At 34.5% G+C, this 23,406-nt stretch overlaps 1 protein-coding gene across 5 annotated transcripts in view; it reads left to right on the top strand.

Moving 5' to 3' along the window:
* Vps13a (vacuolar protein sorting 13 homolog A) overlaps positions 1-22,848 on the top strand; it is a 191,713-nt gene extending 168,865 nt beyond the window's left edge. For 2 of the 5 annotated variants that reach the window (XM_076918218.1, XM_034498455.2), the window contains exons 69-72: positions 14,369-14,454; positions 15,644-15,767; positions 15,978-16,052; positions 18,243-22,848. In XM_076918218.1, the coding sequence (XP_076774333.1) occupies positions 14,369-14,454; positions 15,644-15,767; positions 15,978-16,052; positions 18,243-18,293 (336 nt within the window). In that variant the 3' untranslated portion in view covers positions 18,294-22,848. Of the gene's footprint in view, positions 1-77; positions 2,192-2,488; positions 3,076-7,578; positions 7,771-14,368; positions 14,455-15,643; positions 15,768-15,977; positions 16,053-18,242 lie in introns of those variants that run through there. The other 3 variants (XR_013105785.1, XM_076918220.1, XM_076918222.1) reach the window with 3 other exon arrangements.
* The last annotated feature ends 558 nt before the right edge of the window (positions 22,849-23,406 follow it).

The raw sequence follows: 23,406 nt of genomic DNA, 5'->3' as shown, positions 1-23,406 counted from the left end.
TGTCTTATTTAACCTTATTTATACTTTTATTTACATAGTACATTTATTTACTATGAGATTTTTTTTCTTTTTTACAGGCATCAAAAAGTTTGATATGAAAACTGTTAATGCATGACTTTGCAAGTGAAAGCCAACAGTAGATTTTAGTCTTAAACTTTTACAAATTCTGTGCAACTGTTTCAGTATTTTGAATATAAAGAAAAGATTTTGTGTTATGAACATCAGTCAGTCTAATCTTTCCATAGACTATTCTTGGTTCTGCTTTGGGTATTCTAGATCTGGCAAAGGCCAGTGTGCCTTATAAGCCCTTTAGATGTGATAGCACATACTTACCTACTTAGGTTGTTTCTGCTTGGGGTTTTGCTGCCTTTTATACCACTACTAGTTTTTATATTAAATATAATCTTCACTTCTAATTTATTCATGAAGGAAAGGAAAGTAAAACTCAAGAACACTGCCACTGTTGATCATCTGTGGTGCTTAAGCATTCTTTGAGGATGCTCAGATTAGTACGTGTAGAGCCTTGTGGGGTTTGATGCACAGTTCACAGCAAGCAGTATCATCTCATAAGGAAATACAATTTGGGGGACAATAGATAGCCTTGAGGTTAGAATGGTTTGTCAGTTCAGACAACCTTGTTACTTGATAATTCAAGTTTTAAAACTTAGATTATGGTAGAAATAATACCTCATATTCCAGATTATCCCATTGTAAGGTTGTTTCTGGGGGTTTGGTGTGGAATATTAGATTAAACCATATATTTGAAAATAAGGAGTCAGTATTTTTATAGGTTTGAAAAGTATTCACGATACTAATAAACTATTCAAACATGAAGCTTCTCAAGTTTAAAATAACCAGGGTAAAAACTTAAAACTTTTACTATTTTACTACTACATGTAGAATATATATTAATTCATTACATGTACTTCATATCTTCTTTGGATCTTCTGTTCAATATATTAAAATGTAGCTGTAGCACAGAAGTGTAGTATTTAGTAAAGTAACTTTTACATCTTATTAAAGTGCCAAAATACTTGCAAATTGAGATAAAATTAGTAGTGTCTTGGGAGACTGTACATAAAGGACATGTTCTGCAATCTCTGAGAGTTTATTATTCTTCAAAGACAGAAAAATTGTAGTTGTCATGTCTGTCTAATCCAGTTGAAGAATTTCTACCAAGGATCTGCCTGCCCTTTTTAGAGAATTGACAATGAACTTTTTACTGTACTAAAAGTTGAATGGTTTTCATAACAAAATAAAAAACTACGAATATTTCTCAAGAACTGTTTTTAATACATTTGCTACAAAATAGGAATTCGTAGTGAGGAGAATTTAGAAATATACTGTCCTCATTATCCAAGAACAGATCATATTCAAAGTTTCTTGTGATTGATAATTGGATTTCAGTGGCAAGAAAGTTTATTCCACACCTTAATTAATTTCTTTCTTTGGAATTTAAAACCATGAATTTTTATTTGTCATATTTAAAGTTACATACTATTTTTAGTAGACAAGTCTCTGCTAGAGATTCTGTTTCAGTAAATAAAATCTCCTGAACTTTGTCAGCTTTGTATATTTTTCAGCAAGAGTGTTAAATGTGCTAGTAACTTGAATACTTACAGGAATTTATAAGATGTCTTGGTGTGTTTACAGTTAGCATTATTTGTTTATAAATGTTAAAAAGTTAGTTGTTGTTCTGATAGTAATAGTGCTTTTCTAAAATAAAATCGCTATTTTTAGCACAGTTCTTAAAATACAGTGTAATAAAATACAAAAAAAAAAAAAAAAAAAAAAAAAAAGGGATAGAGTTCTTCGATAGCAAGCAAGAACTCCTAAGTTTTATCTTAAGCACTACATAAACCAGGCATGGTGGTGCCTGCCTGTAATCCAGCAGGTGGGAGATGGAGGCAGGACGATCAGAATTTCAAAGTCATTTTAAACTACATAGCAAGTTTGAGGTCAGCCAGCAATAATGAAATCCTGTCTCAAAAACTAGGAATGTAATCTGCTTAGATTTTACATAAATGAATTAATGACAGTGCTTTAGAAAGTGTTTGTTACATTCTACCTTCTGATGTTTCTCTTTTTTTTTTTTTCTGTTTTTCTACAATAAGTTTCTGTTTTGACTAAATTACATATGCTTATATATTATAGTTAAATATAAAATATATCCATTTTATCTAAAAAACAGGATATTATTTCAGTGCTTCCTACTAGCCAATTAGGTGATTTATAAAGAAGTAGTGTAATCAGTATATTCTTAGAACACTTCATTGATACCCAGAGCCATGTCTGACATGAGTTTGTGTGTAAAAATTGTTTTTAGACCTGTTAGGTTAAAAGTATTATATCCACAGTTACAACATGAGTCACAGATGAAAACTCTGCTTTGAAATTACTCTTAACACCTTAACATTTTATAACTTTAACATCTTTTCCTGCTACTTAACTAACTTTTATGCTTCTTTTTCCTTTACCATGCTTGCAGAACATTCAGGCCCACAGGGAATGGATTCTGACTCACAGTATCAGTAGTGATGAGGAGGAAGAGGCTTAGTCAGAGCTTAACTGAGAAAGTGCATATGCTCCTTTGCACTTCACTGGAATGTTTGTGTGACTGCTGTCAGTACATCCATGTGTCCATTGTTAGGGAAGTTAGCACTGTTTCCTTAGAAAATGTTTTTCTGACCATCATGATAAAGCAAAATAATTACTTTATTTACATACAGGGAAATGTATTTATCGTCAAAGTGTAGAGTTTATCATATATTATAAATTTTCTTTTACATATCCTAGCGTTGTATCCCACAGTTTGTCATTAAGGTCCGAAGTGAGATTTAAATGTAGTTTTAATGTTCATGAGCTCTACTCTAAATCATCTGCATATTTGTTAGCAAAACATCTGTTTTTAAATAAAAATATTCTGTGAAGTTTTGGGCTGTAATGTAATATCATTGTTTAAAGACAAAAGAGTGGGCGGGAGAAAGACTAGGAATATCTTTAATGTTTTATATGTATTTAGCACTTACAAGTATTTTGTCAAATTTCTTTTCATAATAAACTTGCATAACTTGATACTGTGTGGATTTTTTTTCTATTCCAGAATCATCTAAGTTAAACTACTATATAAAAATTCATGAATTGTCATAGAAGATTAGTTATACATAGAATCTAAAGTCTTTACTAGTCATTTTATTATTAGTTATTTTCTCAACACTTCTGAAATGATTAACAAAGTTGATTGGACAGTAATATTTATTAGCTAACTTATATATCCATATATTATATCCCTATCAAAATATTATGAATTAATTTAAGATAATAGAATTTGTATAATAAATTATAAATTTAGACATATTTTTCTAAAAGTTATGAAGAAAAAATATCTCTTAAGTTTTACAAGCAAATTTTTTTATATTTAGGCACTGAATTTTCAGACAGACAGTTTTCTTGTCCTACTTTGCTAGTATATTGGATGTGCTAAAGCCATCAAAAACCAAACACCCTACAAAGGTGAATTAGTAGTAGTGTGATACATCATCACATAAGACTACTATGTCTTTGGATCGATAAAGGAATAAGGAATATTTAACTTAGGCTAAACACTTGGCTTATATTGAACTTAAATTAGGTTTCAGGAGATAATTTGCTTAATATTTTAGAGGGTTTTTTTTAACTGATGGTTGACTTCTGTATTTAACTCCCATACTTACCAGGTGTTCATTCCTATAATAATTACCTCCTATGGTCTTTAAGTATGGCCACCCTACAACAGCAAAAAAGGACAGCTCTTTGGAAATTTGTCACAATACAAGACATATATAGCTAGACCTAAAAATAAGCAAATGTCAAAGATTTTTTATACAATAATCCTCTTGAAAATATGTAAGTCAATATAGTGACGATAAAATACCAGCTATAGTAGCACACTGAATTTGACACACACCCACTACTTTCTAACCTGAAGACAGCATCACAAGCTACCTCTTCTGCTAGACACTGGAAGAACACAATGGTCACACCTTGTTTGCATAAAGGAGGAAAAGTGGAAAACTGTTTTGTTTCCTGGTATTGGAAATTTACAAGCATAAGGCCTTTCTCAAAGGAAAGTGCCAAACTCTTGGCTTGCAAGACATCGATTGAGTTTTCCTGTAGTCAGTCCATGATGTTTATTTCTGTGGTCCCAATTTCATGAAGATGCTCTTAACCTATTAAGAATTTATCTTGAAAATATTCTGATTATTTTGGCAATGGCTTGCCATTTTAGTTAAAAGAAAATTACAAGTAGAATCACATTTGCTTAAAATCTCTTCAACAATAAGATTAAAAACATAGCAGTCATCTAATAGCTTTATTGTGCTCTTAAGGTTCCTCGTGAGCTTAGTCCCTAGGAGTATGGTCTGTCCGAAGCAGTATAATCGCCCCTTTCTGTTTCTCTGCCACAGCGAAACCTTTTCAAGTGCTAATTGGTTTTCCAGTTTTACTTTTTTAAAAGCATTGCTTTTATCAGAAAAAAGTTTAACGATGAAAACTGCTCTGTTGCTTTGTACTACTGTCATCTTGGTTGGAAGTGTAGAACTGGAGAGACAAGTGCTTTATTGTTCCGCACCTACCTAAAGGATAGAGAAAGTTCACATTTGAGAGTCTGATGAGGTAAATAGCTCCTTTCTTTATTTATGACAGTATAATGAGCAATTTTTTTAATTGTTAAAAAAATGTTTAATGTTGTTTCTCATTAGAAAAATGAAGTTCAAAAGTCTAATAAGCATTATTGTGGCCAGCTAGCGCCACTAATACAATCTAAATACAATATAATATGATACAATACAATGTAATCCAATACAATATAAACCTAAATGAAGGACATTTCTTATAAGTTGGTGACATTGTAGTTTAATTGGAAAGCTTTTATGCTATTCATGAGAATGTAAAAGTGTACACTTTGGAAAATAGATTGTGTGTTGTACAATGATTAAACACAGTAAACGTATGATTCAATTATTTTCATCTATGAAAAGTAAAAATGCATTTCCACACAAATTTTCTATTAGTGTTTATAGAAGCAATGTTTAAATATGAAAAAGTGAATATAATTTCTGTTAAAATCTAAAAAGAGAAAAATGTTCTTACAATTAAGTGGGATATTATTGAACCAAAAGAAAAAAATACTGATACATATTTAATCACATATGTACATTGAAAAACAAAATTAAAGGGAAGTGAAATAGCCAGTCACAAGCACTCCAGTTTTGTAGTTTAATTTACATCCAGTGTCATCATTTTATCTATGAAGACAAATATTGCTGTGGTTGCCTAGGTCCACTTGAGTGTTGCATTTCAGAGACTTGTTCGTGTTATGCAAGTATTTTGCCTATAAGCTATACTCCCAGCTTACCAAGGCACCATGGTAACTGATGTGATGTATATCATCCTTGGTTAAGACTGTATATGGCTTTCCTCCTTTGGAAGAAAGAAGGCAGACCAGTAGAGCAAGATGACCAGTTCTGGAATAGAAGCACAGGTGGGCAGGTGTACATGTGATGGTGTGTGTCCAGTAGAAAAGTCGACGAAAAAGCAATATTTGAAATTTTTGTAATACTGTACCTTTTATATAGCTTAACTTTATATCCTTAATTTCTGCATGTTCTTTACTTCTGTAAATAAAATAGGAATAGTCTTTTTTCCCTGAGTGATTTCCATTTGGGAAATTTTTATTCTCAGTTGTGTCTCTCTGGCATTTGAATAATGTACTGAAAACCAGCAAGATGAAAATTTTGATAACCATGTATATAAACAAGTTTCTGAGAGCCTTTAAATTAAATCAGTTAGCACTCATAGATAGAGGAATTGAAATCCAGAATAACACTAATTTCAATATTTTTTGAACCAAGAAGCCAAGACAAATTCCCAATTTTGTCAGACTCTTACCAGTTTTAGCCTTGAGCCTGCCAAGGTGGCTTAGTGAATAAAGACACTTGTTGCCAAGCCTGACAAACTGACTTGGATACCCAGTACTCACATGGCAGTGTCTTTTGTCCTCCACACCCATTACCCAGCCTACACAGAAGCAGATCGTAGCCACACGCAAAAACAAACTTTAGCTTTTTTTGAAATCATTAAAAATGCTTATAGTCGGTGCAACACTGAATTCACATTTAATTCAGTGAATTAAATAATAATATGAAATTTATACACAGGAGCCTTATAGATGTCTTTTAACTGTGATATTTCATACTTGATATGAAAAATATTCTATTATATTTATGTCTCAGGGTCAGTATACAATGAAGAACTGTCATTGCTACTGTTTTTTCTGGCTTAAATCCTATAGGAAAAGTCCACATTAAACTTTGCTGTACTGATGGAAAGACAGTCAGAACAGGCTACCCTCTTACTGGGTCTCTTTCTGCTGCATTTCCAAGCCTCGTTTTTTTGTTACAGATTTCTATACAAATGAATTTATCACAGCTTCCAAATATTAAAGGTCCAAGAGGCTTAAGTAAAATACTATCAAGTACAGACATGAATTTAGATAAATAATGATGAGCATGTAAAAAGAATGGCTGTTTTATTCATTATTCTCACCTTGCTCCTTTGTAATAAACCAGGATCAACTAGAAACTTGCATACTTATTTAATCTAAGTTCAATGGATAAATGAATAAAAGGCATACAAAATGTTGAATCAAAAGATAATAAAGTACATGATTCAGAATAACCATAAATTACAGAACAATCAGAATAATTTATGATTTTCATGAGTTTATGGTTTTAATGTGGTAAAGCATTTTCATATTCATAAAGACCTCGGAGTATGGTAGTCAGTGTAGAGAAAAGGAAAGCAATACTGAGACATTTTCTTCTGATCTCACACACCCACCATGGCATGTGCCTCTCCCCCAGACAATATGTAACCTATCTCATACAACTTTTAAAGTAAGAATTGACAGAAAACGATTCTTCATCTTTTGTTTTCTTACCATTTATGGGTTATTTCCTTTTTAACATTTTTTTTATTCATACAGATTCAGAAACATGAATTCCAATTTTATGTTTGTATTACAATTTTTTTTGGTTAGGTGAGAACATTTCGTTCATTTGTTTGTTTGTTTTATTGGTTATTTTATTTATTTACATTTCAAATGTTATCCCCCCCTAGGATTTTTAACTCATAAACGATTTTTAAAAATTATACTCCTAAAATAATTCCCAAATGTGAGATGCCTGGACGTAAGTCTTAGGGACACAAATGTCCAGCTGACATAGAAGTTTTTCTTTTTCATTAAGTGTATTTTCACCTTTTTACATTTCTTGTTCTAAAAAAAATTCTTACCTTTAGAAATTAAATCTCTTGGACTATATTGTAAGAATGCATGGATACATATGGGTCATACTTCCATAGTTTATAAATATTGAGAGCTTAGTTATCCCAGGACAATAGCACATTTTTTACCATCTCAGAGTTTTTAATTTGACCCATATTGTCTTTGAATTCTTTACATAGTTATAATAGTGGTAATTGTGTAAGTTGTAGGAAGGAGTCTCTGTTGTTGTTGTTGTTGTATGTCTTTTCTTTCAGAAATTACAGGCGCTTTAATTAGCTTCAAACACTGCCTTAATAGCCATTGGAGGATACCTACCTTCAGCATCGTGGGCTTCCCTTTTACTTCAGCAAGAGAAGTACAGTTAATCTGGAAGAAAGGGCTTAAAAATAGCAGTCAGACCACCAGAATAGTACTGGACACACTTCTGGCTTCATCTAAAGTTTTGAGTAAGTGGACAAGAAGTAGGAGATATAGTTTATTTAGTTCCACTCTGCATTTTGTAACTTTCCTTCTCCAGGAAGATATTTCTGAATGGAAGGAGAAAGCTGAGGAGAGACACATTTACATATGTGGCATATATATGCATATATATGTATGCCAATTAGAATGTGTAATATCTCCGAGAAAGCAGAGCTTGTGGGAAGGGCACTGTCTAGCTTGGATGCAATTCTGTTTGCTACTCTAACAGACTCTTGTCACCAGGTGCTGGTGAACATCCCACTACATATTTTTTCAGTGGGTAGACCACTACCTAGAACTATCTTCTATTGTGAAAAGTACTTTAATAACAAAACTTTGAAGTTAATTGTATCTTTGTTTGAAGTGATGGCTCTGCTTAGGGGAATTTCCATTCATTTTAACTGAAAATTTATTAATATAAATTCCCTTTTTAAATACAGAAAATGGAATAAGACTATTTGACTTCTAAGTCTTTTTTTTAATTTGTTACCACTATGTTTGTTATACTTGTAAATATAATAAGAATAGGTCAATATATTATAATAGAAATTCAGTACATATTAACATTTTTAAAAATTCTTAAATGTTAAGCTCAGGTAGATTCAATTTGAACTTTGCACTTCTTTTTAACCAAGGAGATAGATGGAATATATATATATATGGGCTTAAACACTATTGTTAGTACTAGTTTAGAAAATATTTAGCTCTAATTAAGCTAAATGTGCAAAATTCTGAGTCCAGGCCCATGATGCCTCTATTTATTTCCTAGAAGTCTGCTTGCAGTTTCTGTAAACAGACAGGTCCTTGCATGACGGAAGCTCATTGAGAACAGAGAAATCTACTACACTAGTTGTCAGAGCACCAACTAGTATTATGAAAGGTAGTTTTGGTTTGTTAAATGAAATAATTTTTATACAAAATTGATTGTGGACCTCTTTATTCATCTGTCTTATATGAAGAGAAATGCCATTTTTGTTTCTCAGTTAAGTCTGTAAGATTCAACTGATATTGGTATCTTAATCACTTACGATAATTCTAATGGATTATATAACAGTCTTCCATCATGCAGGATTCTTTGTGATGTACTGTAGAGAAACATACACTTAGATATGTCTGTGACACCTCAAGTCTGAGGAAGTAACAGTTGTTAGAGATCTCTAGGGTAGTTGCAGTATTGCAGGCTGGATATTTCTTGTAAAATTAACTTTTCTGGAGTAAGTTGCCAGGCTACTCTGAATCTTAAAATTGCCTAAACAAAAAAGATGTTATATATGTATAATTGATTTTTCTGGACCTGACTTGGAGTCATGGTTCATGTGAAACTGTAAAGCAGTATACAGTTTTAATAGTGTATATTCAGTTATCTGTTGAATCCCTGCTACTTGTATCTTAGGGAGGTTTTGCTGGGTTTTTTGTTGTTGTTGTTGTTGTTTCGTTTTGGGTTTGCGGGGGTTGGTTTTGGGGATTTTTGTTGTTGTTATTGTTGTTCTTTTTGGAAGAATTTCAGGTTATAGTGCTTAACACAATAGTCAAAATTTTCGTTATCCATCATAGGCTTAATTATTCAAGTGATAGGGATTAAGGTATGCCATGATAGAGACCATCTATCTCTGTAAGATAGAACGTTCTTCACAGTCTCATCCTGTTCACTAAAATGCAAAGCTCTAAAGAATATAGGCATTAAGACACAAAACGCCCATCCAAAGAGAGAATGATCTCAGGGAATGACTTCAGGAACTTTGAAGCTCTTAGATTATTTAAATCTATATCTCAGCAAATTACCAAAATGAGATTCCACAGCATCTGCTGTAATATTCTATAAAACACATATAGTCATCCCTCAGTGCAAAAGAGGATGGGTTCCAGGAGCCTCCAAGACGCCTAACTGTCTGGATGAACATTCACTGACATATTATTTACAAAGAGCATCAGTATATTCTCGTGTATTTTAAATCATCTACAGATGACTTATAATTTCAAATTCCATGTAAGTGCAATGAAAATAGTTATCATATTGCTCAGGAACGTGGATGAAGAACATTTATTTATCATTGATTCATAGTTACAATTATTAAAAAATACTTAGGATTCCAAGGATGATTGGGTGCTGAAACCACAAATACAGAGGTCAGCTGTAACGCTGTGCTAATTCATTGTGATATTTAAAATGATTACTTGAGATACAGTAAACCCTTCTGAGTCAGAGCTTGGCTCTTGAGCCAAATAAACCTTAATTTATGTTTAGCCTTTCTGTTTATTAACTTCTTGATATCTTGTTATGCCTGTTTGATCTCTGTTCCACACTGCAAAATGGATAATTGTAGTTGTCTTGATATTGTTGCTAGGATTAAAACAAGTAAGATAGTGGATGTGATTATTAGTATGCCTAATAAGCACTCTATTGTATGTTTATTATTGCAGATGAGTACCAATTTTTACTAGCTCTTGGCCACCATTAATTAATTATATATTCCTCATTTGTCTCCTCTTTGCCAAGATAAAAGCATCATTAAATCTCATCTTTTTTCTTTCCTTTCAAGATTAGTGGAATAGTTAAAATACCATGATAATTTCTACATACTAATTGTTTCAAATAGAAGCAATAACCTCATATGGACTGTTTCTAATTATACAGTATTGTAAAGGAAATACGCTGTTATCTCAAGTCTATATTAAAAAGGATAAATAAATACTAATGGATAGCTGTCTAGCTTGAAGCGCTTTGATGAAATCCTTGTAACTCTGTACTTGATTATTTTTCACACACAGGCTGTGCTTCTAGAATATATTAGGTGAGCTGATGGTCGGCCAGGAGCAGTGCATTTAGCTACTTCATAAGCATAATCCTATGCTTTCTCCAGACTACCTTGTAGCTGTATAGCTGATAACAGTTCACATCTCTTGAGATTTAACTGTTTTGCTTGATTGTATGTAAAAGGGTTGTACTCAGCTTTCTTTACCTAAGCTATCACCATAGCCTACGCTTCAGCTGACAGGATAACTCATGAAAAAGCGTTAAAATTGGACATTTTAGCTGACCTGCCTTTCCATTGTGTAAGAAAGCACTGAGCTTTGATGTCTGTGTATATTGCCGTGGTTCATCATGGAACTTGGTTGATAACCTTCCTCTTTTATCATGGATTTAAGTTTCAAATGAAGGTGACTTAGTAAGACTTTTATCTAAAGCCCTAAATTCTTAATAATTGTAATATTTCCTCCAATTTTCTTTAAAGATAAGATTCTTTTGAGCACAATATTCATTTGCCTGTCTTTCTCCCTGTTCCTTCCTCTCCCTTAATCTGCTCTCTTTCCTGGGACAGTCTTGCTATGTGTAGAGGCTGACCTGGAACTTGTGAGGAGACCCAGGGTAGCCTGTGTCATCCTGTTTAGTCCTAGATTACAGATGTGCACCACCTGGATCACTTTAATTTTAAGTCCACATCTTACTATCTTTATTATTTATTCATTTATTTATGTTTTTGAGACAGGGTCTCTCTGTGTAACTCTGTGTAACTTGCTTTCCTGGGACTTTACTATGTAGACCTGGCTGGCCTCAAACAGATCTGCTTGCCTCTGCTTCCCATGTTCACAAGTGTTGGAATTAAAGGCATGTGCCACCATTCCTGGCTCACATGTTGCTGTACTTAAAAAACAAAACACAAACCCATACCATTATGAAACACTGTTCTATGAGAGTAATGTAGTTTTATCATTTTAATTGGGTGTAGATTTACTCATTTATATTGAATAAAGTACCATAGAAACATCTTTTTCCAAATTCAGACAGAAACTTTTTACCAAAAACCATGTGACTTGTTACCTTCAAATTCTGACGTACATAGTGAGTGCAGTTTTAGTCTTGTTCCTCCTTCTTTTAGAAAATCATAAGTAATTGATATATACTATTGATAAATAGGGCAAAATTGTTTTTCTTTCAGCACAACACTACATATGCACTAAGGTACTGGTTGTTGTAAAGTCCTTGTACTTTAGCCAAACCCTTTATCTAAATCCTGCGCCTATCAATGCCTAACTTCTATTGTACTCAGTCTTTTATTTCTACATGATATCTGAAATTGTTGTGGTGGAAATTGTCAAAACTAGCAACAATTTGGAATAAACAGGTATAGAATTTTGACTTTTGATCTAAAATATTCACCTAACTTCACTTGCTTCAGACTGCCTTCATAACTGGGATCCACCAGGATTACCAAAGACATTTTTAAGGTAGCATAGGAAAACTGTCACTGAGACTATGAGAGGTGCCATCACATAGTGGAAAATGTGCATTGAAAGTGCAGGAAGCAGTGTTCTGAGCTGTGTTTGCAACTAATCGCAACTCAGTCATTTAACTGTAAGCAAATTGTGAGCAAAAGTCCATTTCTAAGCTGTGACATAGTTGGTCACCTGTCACTTTCTCTCCTTGCTTCTGCCACCTTAGTTTCAAAGTTTTAGACTCTGCCTGTGCTGTTGTTACTCAGTTTACATGTTGATGGTGGAGACACCTAACGAAGCTATGCTGCACAGTGACTGTCTTTGTTTATTAAAACATATCAACTATAATAACAGGGACACAGTTTATTGTGTTCCATAATGTGCTGTGACCAGAATGTCCATTTATTTTTCCAGTGTTGCATACAAAAATGGAGGATGAATTACAGAGACTATTGCACCAACTATATATGTACAAAATTTGTAGCTTACTTATACCAGATACTGTTGTGACTATTGAAATTGGTTTAATTTAACCAGGCACATCTTAGAATTGGTCTTAAGTGAAAAGCAATGAAAGATTCAACTGCAATAACCTGTCTTGATGGTGACATAGAAGCTAGGTACTGGGATTTGAACATTGGCTTTTATGTGGTTTGAAAGTTAGTATTTACTAAGGGGATGTATAGACTTTTGACTTTTATAGTAGTGGTGTAAATTTATATTCTTGGTTTCAGAATTTGGCCATAAAAGCAAAGAGAGCATTTTTATAAGCTTATTTATCTCAAATAAAAACACATTGAAGTGTGAAAATTAAAAAGATAACCACTTCTGCTGCTGTCAGTTCTCTCCCCAAGTCCAGAGAATGGGAGCAGAGGAAGAATGAGGAAAGAAAGGAAAATCCACCATGCATGGGGGTCCCCAAAACAAATAGCATTCATCCAAGAATAACACATGCATTTTCCTTTATTTTATTTTTTTTTTAATAAGTAAAAGATGCTCTGCTGCTCGGTGGTGCACATCTGCATCTGCAACACCAAGGCAGGAGGATCGGGAGTTTGATGTCAGCCTGCAGTACCAAGTCAAACTGGATCTTGGAGTTTTATAGCTTTATCATGAAAGCTGTGCTTAATGTTTATAAAGCAAGAATAAATTATCTTTTTCTTACCACTATGAAGGGGATTTTTTTCCTTCCATTTTGAAATGAGTTACTAGGTTTTTCAGATATATTGCTATCTGAAAATAATTTCTACCCTTCCTCCGTAAAATTTAATGTGGTTTTCTCTTAGCTTATATCTGCTTATTTCACCTAAGTTTTCAAATTTACTTACATAACTTATAAACTATCTGATAATCCCTAGCAATTTCTTCTCACTCTGTGGCTGTGTCCCCTTTTCACTTGGTGTTTAACTGCTCCACATACTGAAGTAGAGAATAAAGCTATTTTCTATACTATTGTAATTTCAGAGTTAAAACTTGCATGCCAGTTACTTCTAGGCCTCACCCAACTTCCTGACATTTTGTTTCTTTCCTTTGCCAATAAAGAGGAAACTTCTTAGTCTTTTGTACCAAGATTTTTAGGAAGTTACAGCTTTTTTTCTAAACTAAATAATTGTTTTTTAATTTAATGTAGCTGCATGGGACCCAATTTTCTACAGTATTTATAACCCCTTGGGATTACTGCATGGCTCCTAAATTCTTAATATGCATCTTTTTGAGTATTTTTAGTTACAGATAGCATTACTTGCCTTTAAAACATTAGTCTGGCCTAATTTACATTTTAATAGCCAAGGTACTTGAATTCTAAACAAATGATGTTGAAACAAATAATAACCATATGTATGGTTATATTTGTATTTTCTGGAGCAAAGGATTGTTAGCAGATGATAGTATTTTAACAGTCTTGAATATAAATTTGTACATTGTTGGTAGGCTTTAGGTTTGTCTAGAAATTCTGCTTCATATTCTCTAAACCAGTTCTTAGACTGGTGAAGAAAATTATTCATGGAAAAACAGATGGGCACCTGTCTCTTTCTTAGTAATTTCTACATTTAAATATATGTACTTAAATGTTTCTGTATAAATGTAGTAAGAGATACTGTAATACCTATTAGATTGAGTTTGAACCTGTAAACTAACATCTTCTAAAAGGCTACTACTTAAATATTTCCATTGCTGTTACTTGTGTAATCTCAAAGCATTTTGGTAAATACCTTTACAAAGGAAACAAGCAATAATGTATGCATATTTAATTCAGTTTTGGTGTATTTACAGTATTAAGTATGTTAATGATTTGCTTCCTTAAGAAACCTTAAGGATTTTTTTTTTTGAGAATCATAAAATGGAATATTTTAGTTTTCTTATTTTTTATAGGTCATGGAAAATGGAAGATTTGCAAAATACAAGTATTTTACCCATGTCATGATCAATAAAACAGATATGTTCATGATAACAAGACGGTAACTTCTTTTCCTTCTCTAATATAAGTGCTATGCATGACAGGTGCTCAATGTTTACCAGTTCCATATAGCCACACTGATTGCTGTAAACTCTGCTCATATGCTCATGTTCCGCTCTGTGTGTGCTGCAGATGAATACAGTCATCCACAAACAGAATTAGAAGGTAGTTTATATTTACTTCAGACACTTCACAGGGTACAGAACTTATGCATAACTTACCAGACAGGTAGACTTTATCCTCTAATACTACTCAATTTTTTCTAGACGGTACCCACAGTCTTGATGTTATCTCTTCTTAAGAATGTATAGATTTTTTTCTCATTACTGGATATACCAGTGGGAATAGAACATTTTGTGAACACGTATGACATTTTTTAGAAGGGCTGTAGCTCAGAGGACCACAGGGTAGTTTGAGTATCTCAGACTGATGTACATAACTGAGATGGAAGACTGAAGTAAGAGCCTGACTGGCTTCTCCCTCAGCCACGGGCCGTTTCCTAAATACGTTTCTGAAAGTGTGCTATCAACTTAAAAATGATGTCTCAACTATAAAGAACAATTGTGGGAGAATGTCCTTTGAGGGAAGTGTTAAGTAGAATCACAGATGAAATGCATGTTTCTAATTTCTCTCCCAAAGTGGAACAAGAAATGATTGAAATGTGAAGCCTAAGATGTTATACTTTTTAAAAACAATTCTCTCTGATTTTTGACAGTGATAGGGCTTGATTTTCTCTGGAAAACCCCAAGGATTTTTAGTATGTTGATTCTTTAGGCAAGCATTTTACCATTAAGCATAATAAATTAAGCATACATAAGCCATAAATTAAATTAAAATTGTTTGTGGAGCTGTAGAAATGTCTCAGCAGTTAAGGATGACATTTGTGCCATTGCAGAAGATGCAAGTTTGGTTCTTAGGACCTATATTAGTGGTACACAGTCACCTGTAACTCCAGTTCCAGGGTGATCCAAGGCCTCTTCAGTCCTCTGTGTACATGTGTACATATATGCACTCAGGCCTACACACAAAAACGTTTTTTGAAACATAAGCTTTTAGTATGACTTAGAGTTTGTCTAGGTAATATTCCACGTGTGCTTGCAAAATATAAAAATAAATAAATACTAATCTTTCACATTATTGACTTCGGTTCCTCAGTTCTCAAAGTGAATTATTTCTTCTCCTTCCCCTAGTGGTGTGTTGTTTGTAACAAAGGGAACATTTGGACAGCTTACCTGCGAGTGGCAGTACACTTTTGATGAATTCACCAAAGAGCCATTCATTGTCCATGGGAGAAGATTGCGCATTGAAGCAAAGGTATGTTTGTAGAATGGACATTTTTGTATACTTGGGTGTTTAAAGCAGCACATTGATATTGTCTCTTTGATCTGTCTTTTATGAATGCTGCTTTGTTGTGGCATGGCTTTCCTTTACATTGTAAGCATCTGTAAGGGAGAAAAGGCATTTCTCCACTGTGTTTCTACAATTAGGTTTTCTCTTAAATAAAGTTATGAATTCTGTTTCTAGGAACGGGTGAAGTCTGTATTCCATGCCAAAGAATTTGGAAAAATAGTTAACTTCAAGACTCCAGAAGATGCTAGGGTAAATATAATTAATCTTTTATTTAAGCTACATAGAAGCATCTCACTTCGAAGCCATATAAGTGAATTATTTTTCACAGCAGGTGAATTTTGTTTAGGGCTTTTGTTTTAATAGCCTTAGTACATATAACCAAATGGTATCTCCTTCAAACACTTTCCAGTATATTCAGCACTTCCCCTGGCTTTTCAAATCAAGTTGCTCCTCTTAAGTGTTGTGGAGTTTTGGTTTTGGGGTTTGGGTTTTTGTTTTGTGTGTGTTTGTTTGTTTGTTTGTTTGTGAGACAGGACCTCACTGTATAGTCTAGGATATTGTAGACCCCACAGTTCTCCTGCTTTAGCCTCTGAAGAGCTGAAGTCCCAGGTTTCTACGTGTTCTTCTTTTAAATGCTCACTCTAATACTTCAGTTTTTACAGGTCAGCAAAATCCCCACATTGTTAGTTTTGTTACTGTGCAGTTACAGTGATGTACAGAAAAAGTAAGAAACCATTGGTTATGCCCAAGCAGCAAGGCCAGGCCTGTAGTCAGAAAACCTAGGTTTCAATATTTCCTCTCTTGCTTGCTAGAACGGCTGAAGGAAGCCAGTTAAACCTCTGTTTCCTTGAAATGGGAATGGTCTGAACTGAAAAGTTCTATGATCCTTTGGGGATTGTGACAGTTAGAAGAAAGCCTATGAACTGATGTCACATTAATTGTAGTGAAGACACTGCTTGACACAGCAATGTAATGTGTGAGGGAACTCACTTGAAGGTCACTAGGCCTTCCACCTCATCAGCGTGCCCAGAATCATAGCAAAGACTGACCTCCTGGCTTCTTGCAACATTCTTCATTGAGTATGACTATACCAGTTCACTTGTTACTTCTAGACCCTAATTGTTCTCCTCCTTGGACCCATTAGCACATGCTGTGCGATTTTTATCCAGATGTTGTGATTAAAGATATTATTGGCATGCTAATCCTATGAAGGGGGAATGAATTACCAAGAAACAGGAATACAACACTGAAGCAGTAATACACATGTGACCTGGTACAAGAGGGCAGAGTATGCTGACTTTATTACTGATTTAATTTCATTCATTTTTATTGAGCTATGTTTTCTGGTTTGTGGATGTGTTTGACTCAGTCTTAGTAAGGTGAATATATCTAGAATTTGTTTATATCTCCTTGGTTACCATTTATAGCACATAGCTATTCATAATAACCTCTAATGGACTTTGTGTTTCTGGTATCATTGTGTAATGTCATTTTTGGTTCTGACTCTTTTTATTCTAGATAAGAACTTTGTCTAAATGTGTTTATTTTTTCAAAGAACAAGGACTTCGTTGATTTTTTTTTGTCTCCCTTTATTTATTATGTTTTGATTCTTACTCTTTCCTTCAAATTTGGAGTTTGGTTTGTTCTTGTTTGTTAAAATACAGTGGTAAGTGGTTAAATATGTCCTCAGAGATGAATCCATTCTTATAAATCACATATTAGAGTTGGGTTTGGGTTTTTATGGGTTCCTAATTCAGTCATTCACACTGTCTTTTAGTTGGAGTACTTAGTTCATTTATATTCTATATAATTATTCATAGATACCATCTTAATGTAGCCCATGTGGAATTTGAGTTTCTGCTGAATGCTAAGTCTATCATGGCCAAGCCTGTTCTAGCCTGTGTTCTGTTCACCAGCATGTGGTATCTTCCTTGTTAGTGCTCTGCTACTAACCTGGGGAAGTCGTGGTCATTGTAATCAGCTACCTAAAATAGCTCCACTGTACCAGGAGTTAGCCTTGCACTGATGACTGTGGCACTTCAGAGTTTCACTCTGGCATGGCTGGGTTTCAAGTCTAAGACTTGTGCTTAATTGACTCTCTTGCTGCTGAGTGGGAACTTCTTTCCATGCTGAGTTGCTTGAAGTTGAGACAGTGTAGTATGGACAACTCCTGCATTCCTTCTTTAGTGTCTTTTTGTTTGCAAGTGGTCTGGTCTTACCTGATTTCCTTCTGTCTTGTAAGGGCAGTTCCAAGGACCTTGGAGAAATATTAGAGAATATGGGCTGGGTCCATGTTCTCTTATACAGTATGTAGGTTAACTATTGGTTATCAGTTTATGTCTAAACTTTATGATGGCTTCTAGATTTCCATTCATTTTATTTTATGTCATCGCAAATTCATTGAAAGTCAGTAACTGTTACTTTATTTCTCCCCAACAGTGGATCCTTGCAAAGCTGGAAGAAGCGAGAGAACCAGCCCCAAGACTGTGAAGAGGGAACGCTGTGCAAAGGCACGGAAATCTGCTGTTACAGTTCCCATGCTGGACTTCCTAATTCCTATGGAGAAGAGGAGTCATTTCAGGGATCCTGTGGTTTTAGATGCTTTTAAAAAAAAAAAACAGAATCAATCGGGTAAACGGCTCTGTGATTAAAGTGCAGATGGTCCATTCAGTTTCCTAATCTGAATCATGCATCCGGTTATGATTCTTAATATTTTATAAAAAGAACTGTTTACTCCAGGATCTGCTCAGCAGTGCTAGAGAGATTGTTCACAGTCTAATCAAGCGGAATGTGCTTTTCCCGGTTAACACTTTAGACTTTTCTCATGCCTGCCTCCTCTCCTAAGTGTGATGGAGAGTGAGTTCATTAAGCACTGCCTCAGTAGTGACAAGACTTTGGTCATTTCTGCAGAATCATGAAGTTCCTTTTACAAAGAAATATTTTGGTATTTTCCTTATTTTTTTAAACCAATTATTTGGATTATACAAACACATATAGTATAACTGTGAGAAACAATCTTTTTTAAGATTTGACACAATATCCCTTGGGTCATAGACTAAAGAAAGGCTTTACAAACCCCCAAAGTAAAGACCCCTCTGGTTCCTTTTAGCCTTAGAAATACTTCCTCAGGAGAACTCCATGGGTTTACCCAGTTGTTTGTTTAACAGACAGTTGTTTTCAAAGTAAAAATTTAAAGCCTTAATAATGTTTACCTTCTATTTACTGGAAACAGGAATTTAAAAAAATACAAACAAAACAACAAACTCCATCTTAGCTATAATGAATTATGCTCTAGAATGAAGAGCCCTTTCTTGAGTCACAGAGCAAACCCTCAAATCTAACCAGTCACCTACCCTGTTGCTTTAGATTAAGGTTGTTATCCAGGTGAGGAAAAATACTTGTTTAAACATACAGGCTTGTCACTACAAAACTTCTGAGCTCCACCATAATAGAAAACTAAAACTGCAGGCTTCACCCTTTGGTTTTTGCCCAAGGTCATTGCTCTTTACTGTTAATGGACTATTTAAAGTTAAACAGAATGAACTCTCCAATTGTGAATGATAAGCAGAATGTCTTAATCGGTTATTGAATAACACAGTGTTTAATATATAATATGTATTACCAACTTATTATAAACTGGTGTTGAAAGTCTGTTTGGTCAATGGATACTTAATCTGTAGGCTTACCAAGCCCTTGCTTTGCTCTAAAAGCTGTAATGAATAGCATGCCAGACTGTAGCTGCCATGTTGCTGCCCAATCCTGCTATTGTTACTACGCCATCGCAAAGAAAACAGTGCTATTGGTAGCATCCCCCAGAATGCTTTCCCTGCTAAACATAAATTGGATCAAAAGATGACACATATCAAATTGTTGTAGTTGTGTATTCCAAAGAAGACCTTTCTTCAAGGTAAGGTACATATTTTCTCTGTTGCTGAGCCCCTCCAAGTTTGCAGATTAAACCTGTGAAAATTGGTATCATCTCCTCATCTGGAATGTTGATTTCCTTGCATCCCAGTCACTGCTGAGAGTTAAATTCCTCATTAATGATTTCTTTCATGAGCTCAGAAAAAGAAGATCCATAACTCTCCTTGTATGCCATGGTAAAATATGAAGGTCATAGCATAGCAATTCTGTATCTTCTGTCAGCAGCAGATGGGCTTTACTACTCATGCACACACATAGCTTGTGTGCCTATCCTCCTTGTTCCTGAGTCAGTGAAACCCAAGACATAGCTCCTGTTCTTTGTGAATCCTGTACCCACCACCACTCTCAGACTATGCAGTAGAATGACAGACATTGTTTTAGATCATCTGTCTAAACAGTGAAAACTAGGAACACTAACCATCCAATGAGGCATTAACTTAACGTTTTATAATTTACAGTTACATGTTTGATTCATTAGTCTTTTTCAGAATCCAGAATGTTTTAAGAAAAATCATCCTGGAATCTGTGTTCAGGCGTGTGTGTGTGTGTGTGTGTGTGTGTGCCCGCACGCATGTGTGTATGTTAGCATCTGATATCTTGGAGTTTTCCATGATCTCTATCATGATTGTCTCCTTCTGATAATATGCAGTAGCAGTAGCATCCCAGTGAGTGTCACTATACTAGTATCTAATCACTTAGAAGCATCCCACACAGTGGTGTCCAATGCCTTCTTAATTTTAGAGAACAAATTACTCAGCACGGAATGTCCTGTAGTTGTTCTCACCCTGTTGTTTGATTCTTCACCATGTGCCAATTGTTAGGCCTTGCATAGGCCTCTGCATTAAAAAGACTGAGACAGAAGCACAGAAAGCATAAGCCATATATGTTTATAGGATAGGTGCCTGGAGGGCTCAGATCTGCCTGTGCTGCAGGCCTTTGCTTTGGGGACTTTTGTGTGTCTCTGATGCAATTGAAATCCTCAGTGGCAATGTTTTTCAAATCATAGATCTTAACCAATGGGTCGTGAAATCAGTTTAATAGCTAAAGACAACTATATTTCAAAATTGGAATGTAAAGAAGTACGTGAGCAAGAGAACATGTAAGAACAAATACTCTTTGTTTTAACTTAAAGTGGAATATACTACTTTGTTATACTTTGTACTATTAGATTTAAAATGAATAAATTGTCTGAAAGTCTAGGGAGGCAGCTTGGGCCATCTGGTAACTGTTGGAACTGTGCTCTCCTCCCTAGGAATAGGATGACTTGAGTTGGTAAGGAAGAGCAGATTGGGAGCCAGCAGTCATCTTTAGGGTGGAAAGTCAAGAGAGCTCTTACTCTAGTATGTGAAGTGTTTTTACCTCTCTTTCCTCCTAGGAGATCAGTAGGGCCAGATAAGACAGAGGACATTAACTCTCACAGGCTGTGTAGGGCCCCCTAGCTACAGGGCATCTTACTCCCATTTGCCTTCTGTCTGGCTCATCATGCAGGTAGCAAAAAATCCTGAAAATGGGTAGCTAGCTCTATAGCAGACATTATTGTAGAACCAGAGCACTCACTTGCTGAGGGTGCCATATAAATATCAGTACCTTTTGATTAAAAATACTGCATGTCTGCATTCCCATAGGACCCAAATAGAAAAGGAAAAAGACTTGCATTTCTTATACCAGATTGAATATGAACTCAACAGTCTGATTTCCTTTGGTGCTTCATAGAATCATGTATCACTCCTCCATCTAGAAAGGAACACTCTGCCTGATCATTGTAATGTATTTTTTTACATTTGTACTTTACTGTTAATGCTAAGCTACTGAGTTTACATTAGTTGGATAAACTGTGTTCCTTATGATCTGTTCTATGTAGCATGGAGATGTGAGCTTATCCCCACTAGCATGACCTCCCCACTGACCCAGGAGGCGCTGCCTTGCTAAACGTGAAGGGGCTGCATCTTACTCAGAACCCCATGAATGTTTGTTCGATTGGAACCTCTTCTACCTTATTGCCTTTCTCATAAAATAACATACCATTTAAAATATTTTTATGTTAACATTATGGGTTCTTGATTTTTTTTCTTTTTAAGCATTATAGCATTCTTTTAAAAAGGAAAATTCGGGATACCCAAAGCTTGACACATAAGAAATCTAACTTTAGATTTTATAGGTCAATAAAGTATTTTTTTTTAATTGAGTTATTTTTACAAATATAAATTTGAGTTGTAGTTTAACACTTAATGTGATCTATATCAAATTGCCTTGATTTAGAATCTCTTTCACCGAACATATTTGTGTCATATCAGTGTTTTTTTTCTAGTAAAACTTTGTGACAAGGCTGTTAAAATTAAAATGTGTAATGATTAGAAGTATTGCCTAAAACAGAGCATGATGCAAGCCTCAGTTTCTTAGGATGTCTCCATACCACTGTTGATTAATTGACTATTCAAAAATCGTTAGTATTTGGGCAGAAAAACATTTCAAAATCAATATACTATCATTTATAATAGAATGTTCTAAATGTCAATGCTAGTACACTCATGCCCACCAATAATTGCAGATTATATTTGAGACTTATTAGAATATCATATATAAAGTTTTTAAATGGTCATCTCTGTATACAAGTGTATTAACAGTTAACAAAATTGCCAGGGAAGGTATACTTTAAAAATACTTTCTCTTCATAGGTTTGAAATTGTACAGTTCCATTTTTATGAAATGTCCAGACTAGTGTCTTAACTATTTTCATATTGACTAAATAGCCTGTACTTTCTTTGGTATGTTTATTATGCAAACATGACCATTGGTTATTATAGTTTTTAAGTATCTATTTCTTCACTGCATTCGTATTTCCTTCACTTTTCTATTCCTAGTATTCCATGGCCTAATTACCTGTTACACAGTGGCTGCCTTAGTTTTGTATATTTTGATATAGTGTTATTAACACAGGCATTTCTAGTGTGGTTCTTATTCTTAAAACTTATCGTAGTCTTTTTCTTTCTAAAACTTTATTGGAAATCCAACCTAACACGTGAAACAGTATTTCTTGAAAGGGAGATTTGGATTGCATGCTAAGTAAGATGACTGCTTAGTTTGACCATATGTGAGTCCAATAAAGCTTTCTTGTCTTCCATCTGGTTTGATTGTTCTTGAGTAGAACCAGGAACATTTGCCTTCTCCTGCCTGTCTAAAATCTGAGTACTTAATACTCAGATTCATTACTGTTAGATTAATAACTTACTCCAAGAGACCAGCATCCTGACATTGCATTTGCCTTCTAGCCAAGCATACTCAACACTGACTAAAAGCTGGATGGATACCTGGTGGACTCAGCCACCAACTTGAGATGGCTAATTTCTTCAGTGCTTGGTAAGTATACTTTAAAAGAAGGGCTAAGGGAAAATGTCTACAAACAGAATACATACCGGCAGAAATTACTAAGTTATCTCTGATGTGGAGACTTTGACCTTGCTGTAACTGGAAAAGGGTGTTTGTTACCAAAATTTGATTTATTTCATAACTCTCTTGCCCTGAAAGACATCATTTCTTATATGTCAGCCAAAAGCTAAATTGTCAATAGCTCAGTGTTAGAAAGTACTTGAAAAAAAGAATTGCACATTGTTTGACAGCCTTAGTTCTGTTATGTTGGTATGCTTCTTTTTAGATTAGTTTAGGTTAATGAGACCCAATT

The sequence above is a fragment of the Arvicanthis niloticus genome, chromosome 1 (assembly GCF_011762505.2).
Source record: "Arvicanthis niloticus isolate mArvNil1 chromosome 1, mArvNil1.pat.X, whole genome shotgun sequence".
NCBI lineage: Eukaryota > Metazoa > Chordata > Mammalia > Rodentia > Muridae > Arvicanthis > Arvicanthis niloticus.
This window is presented reverse-complemented; position numbering and strand designations above follow the sequence as displayed.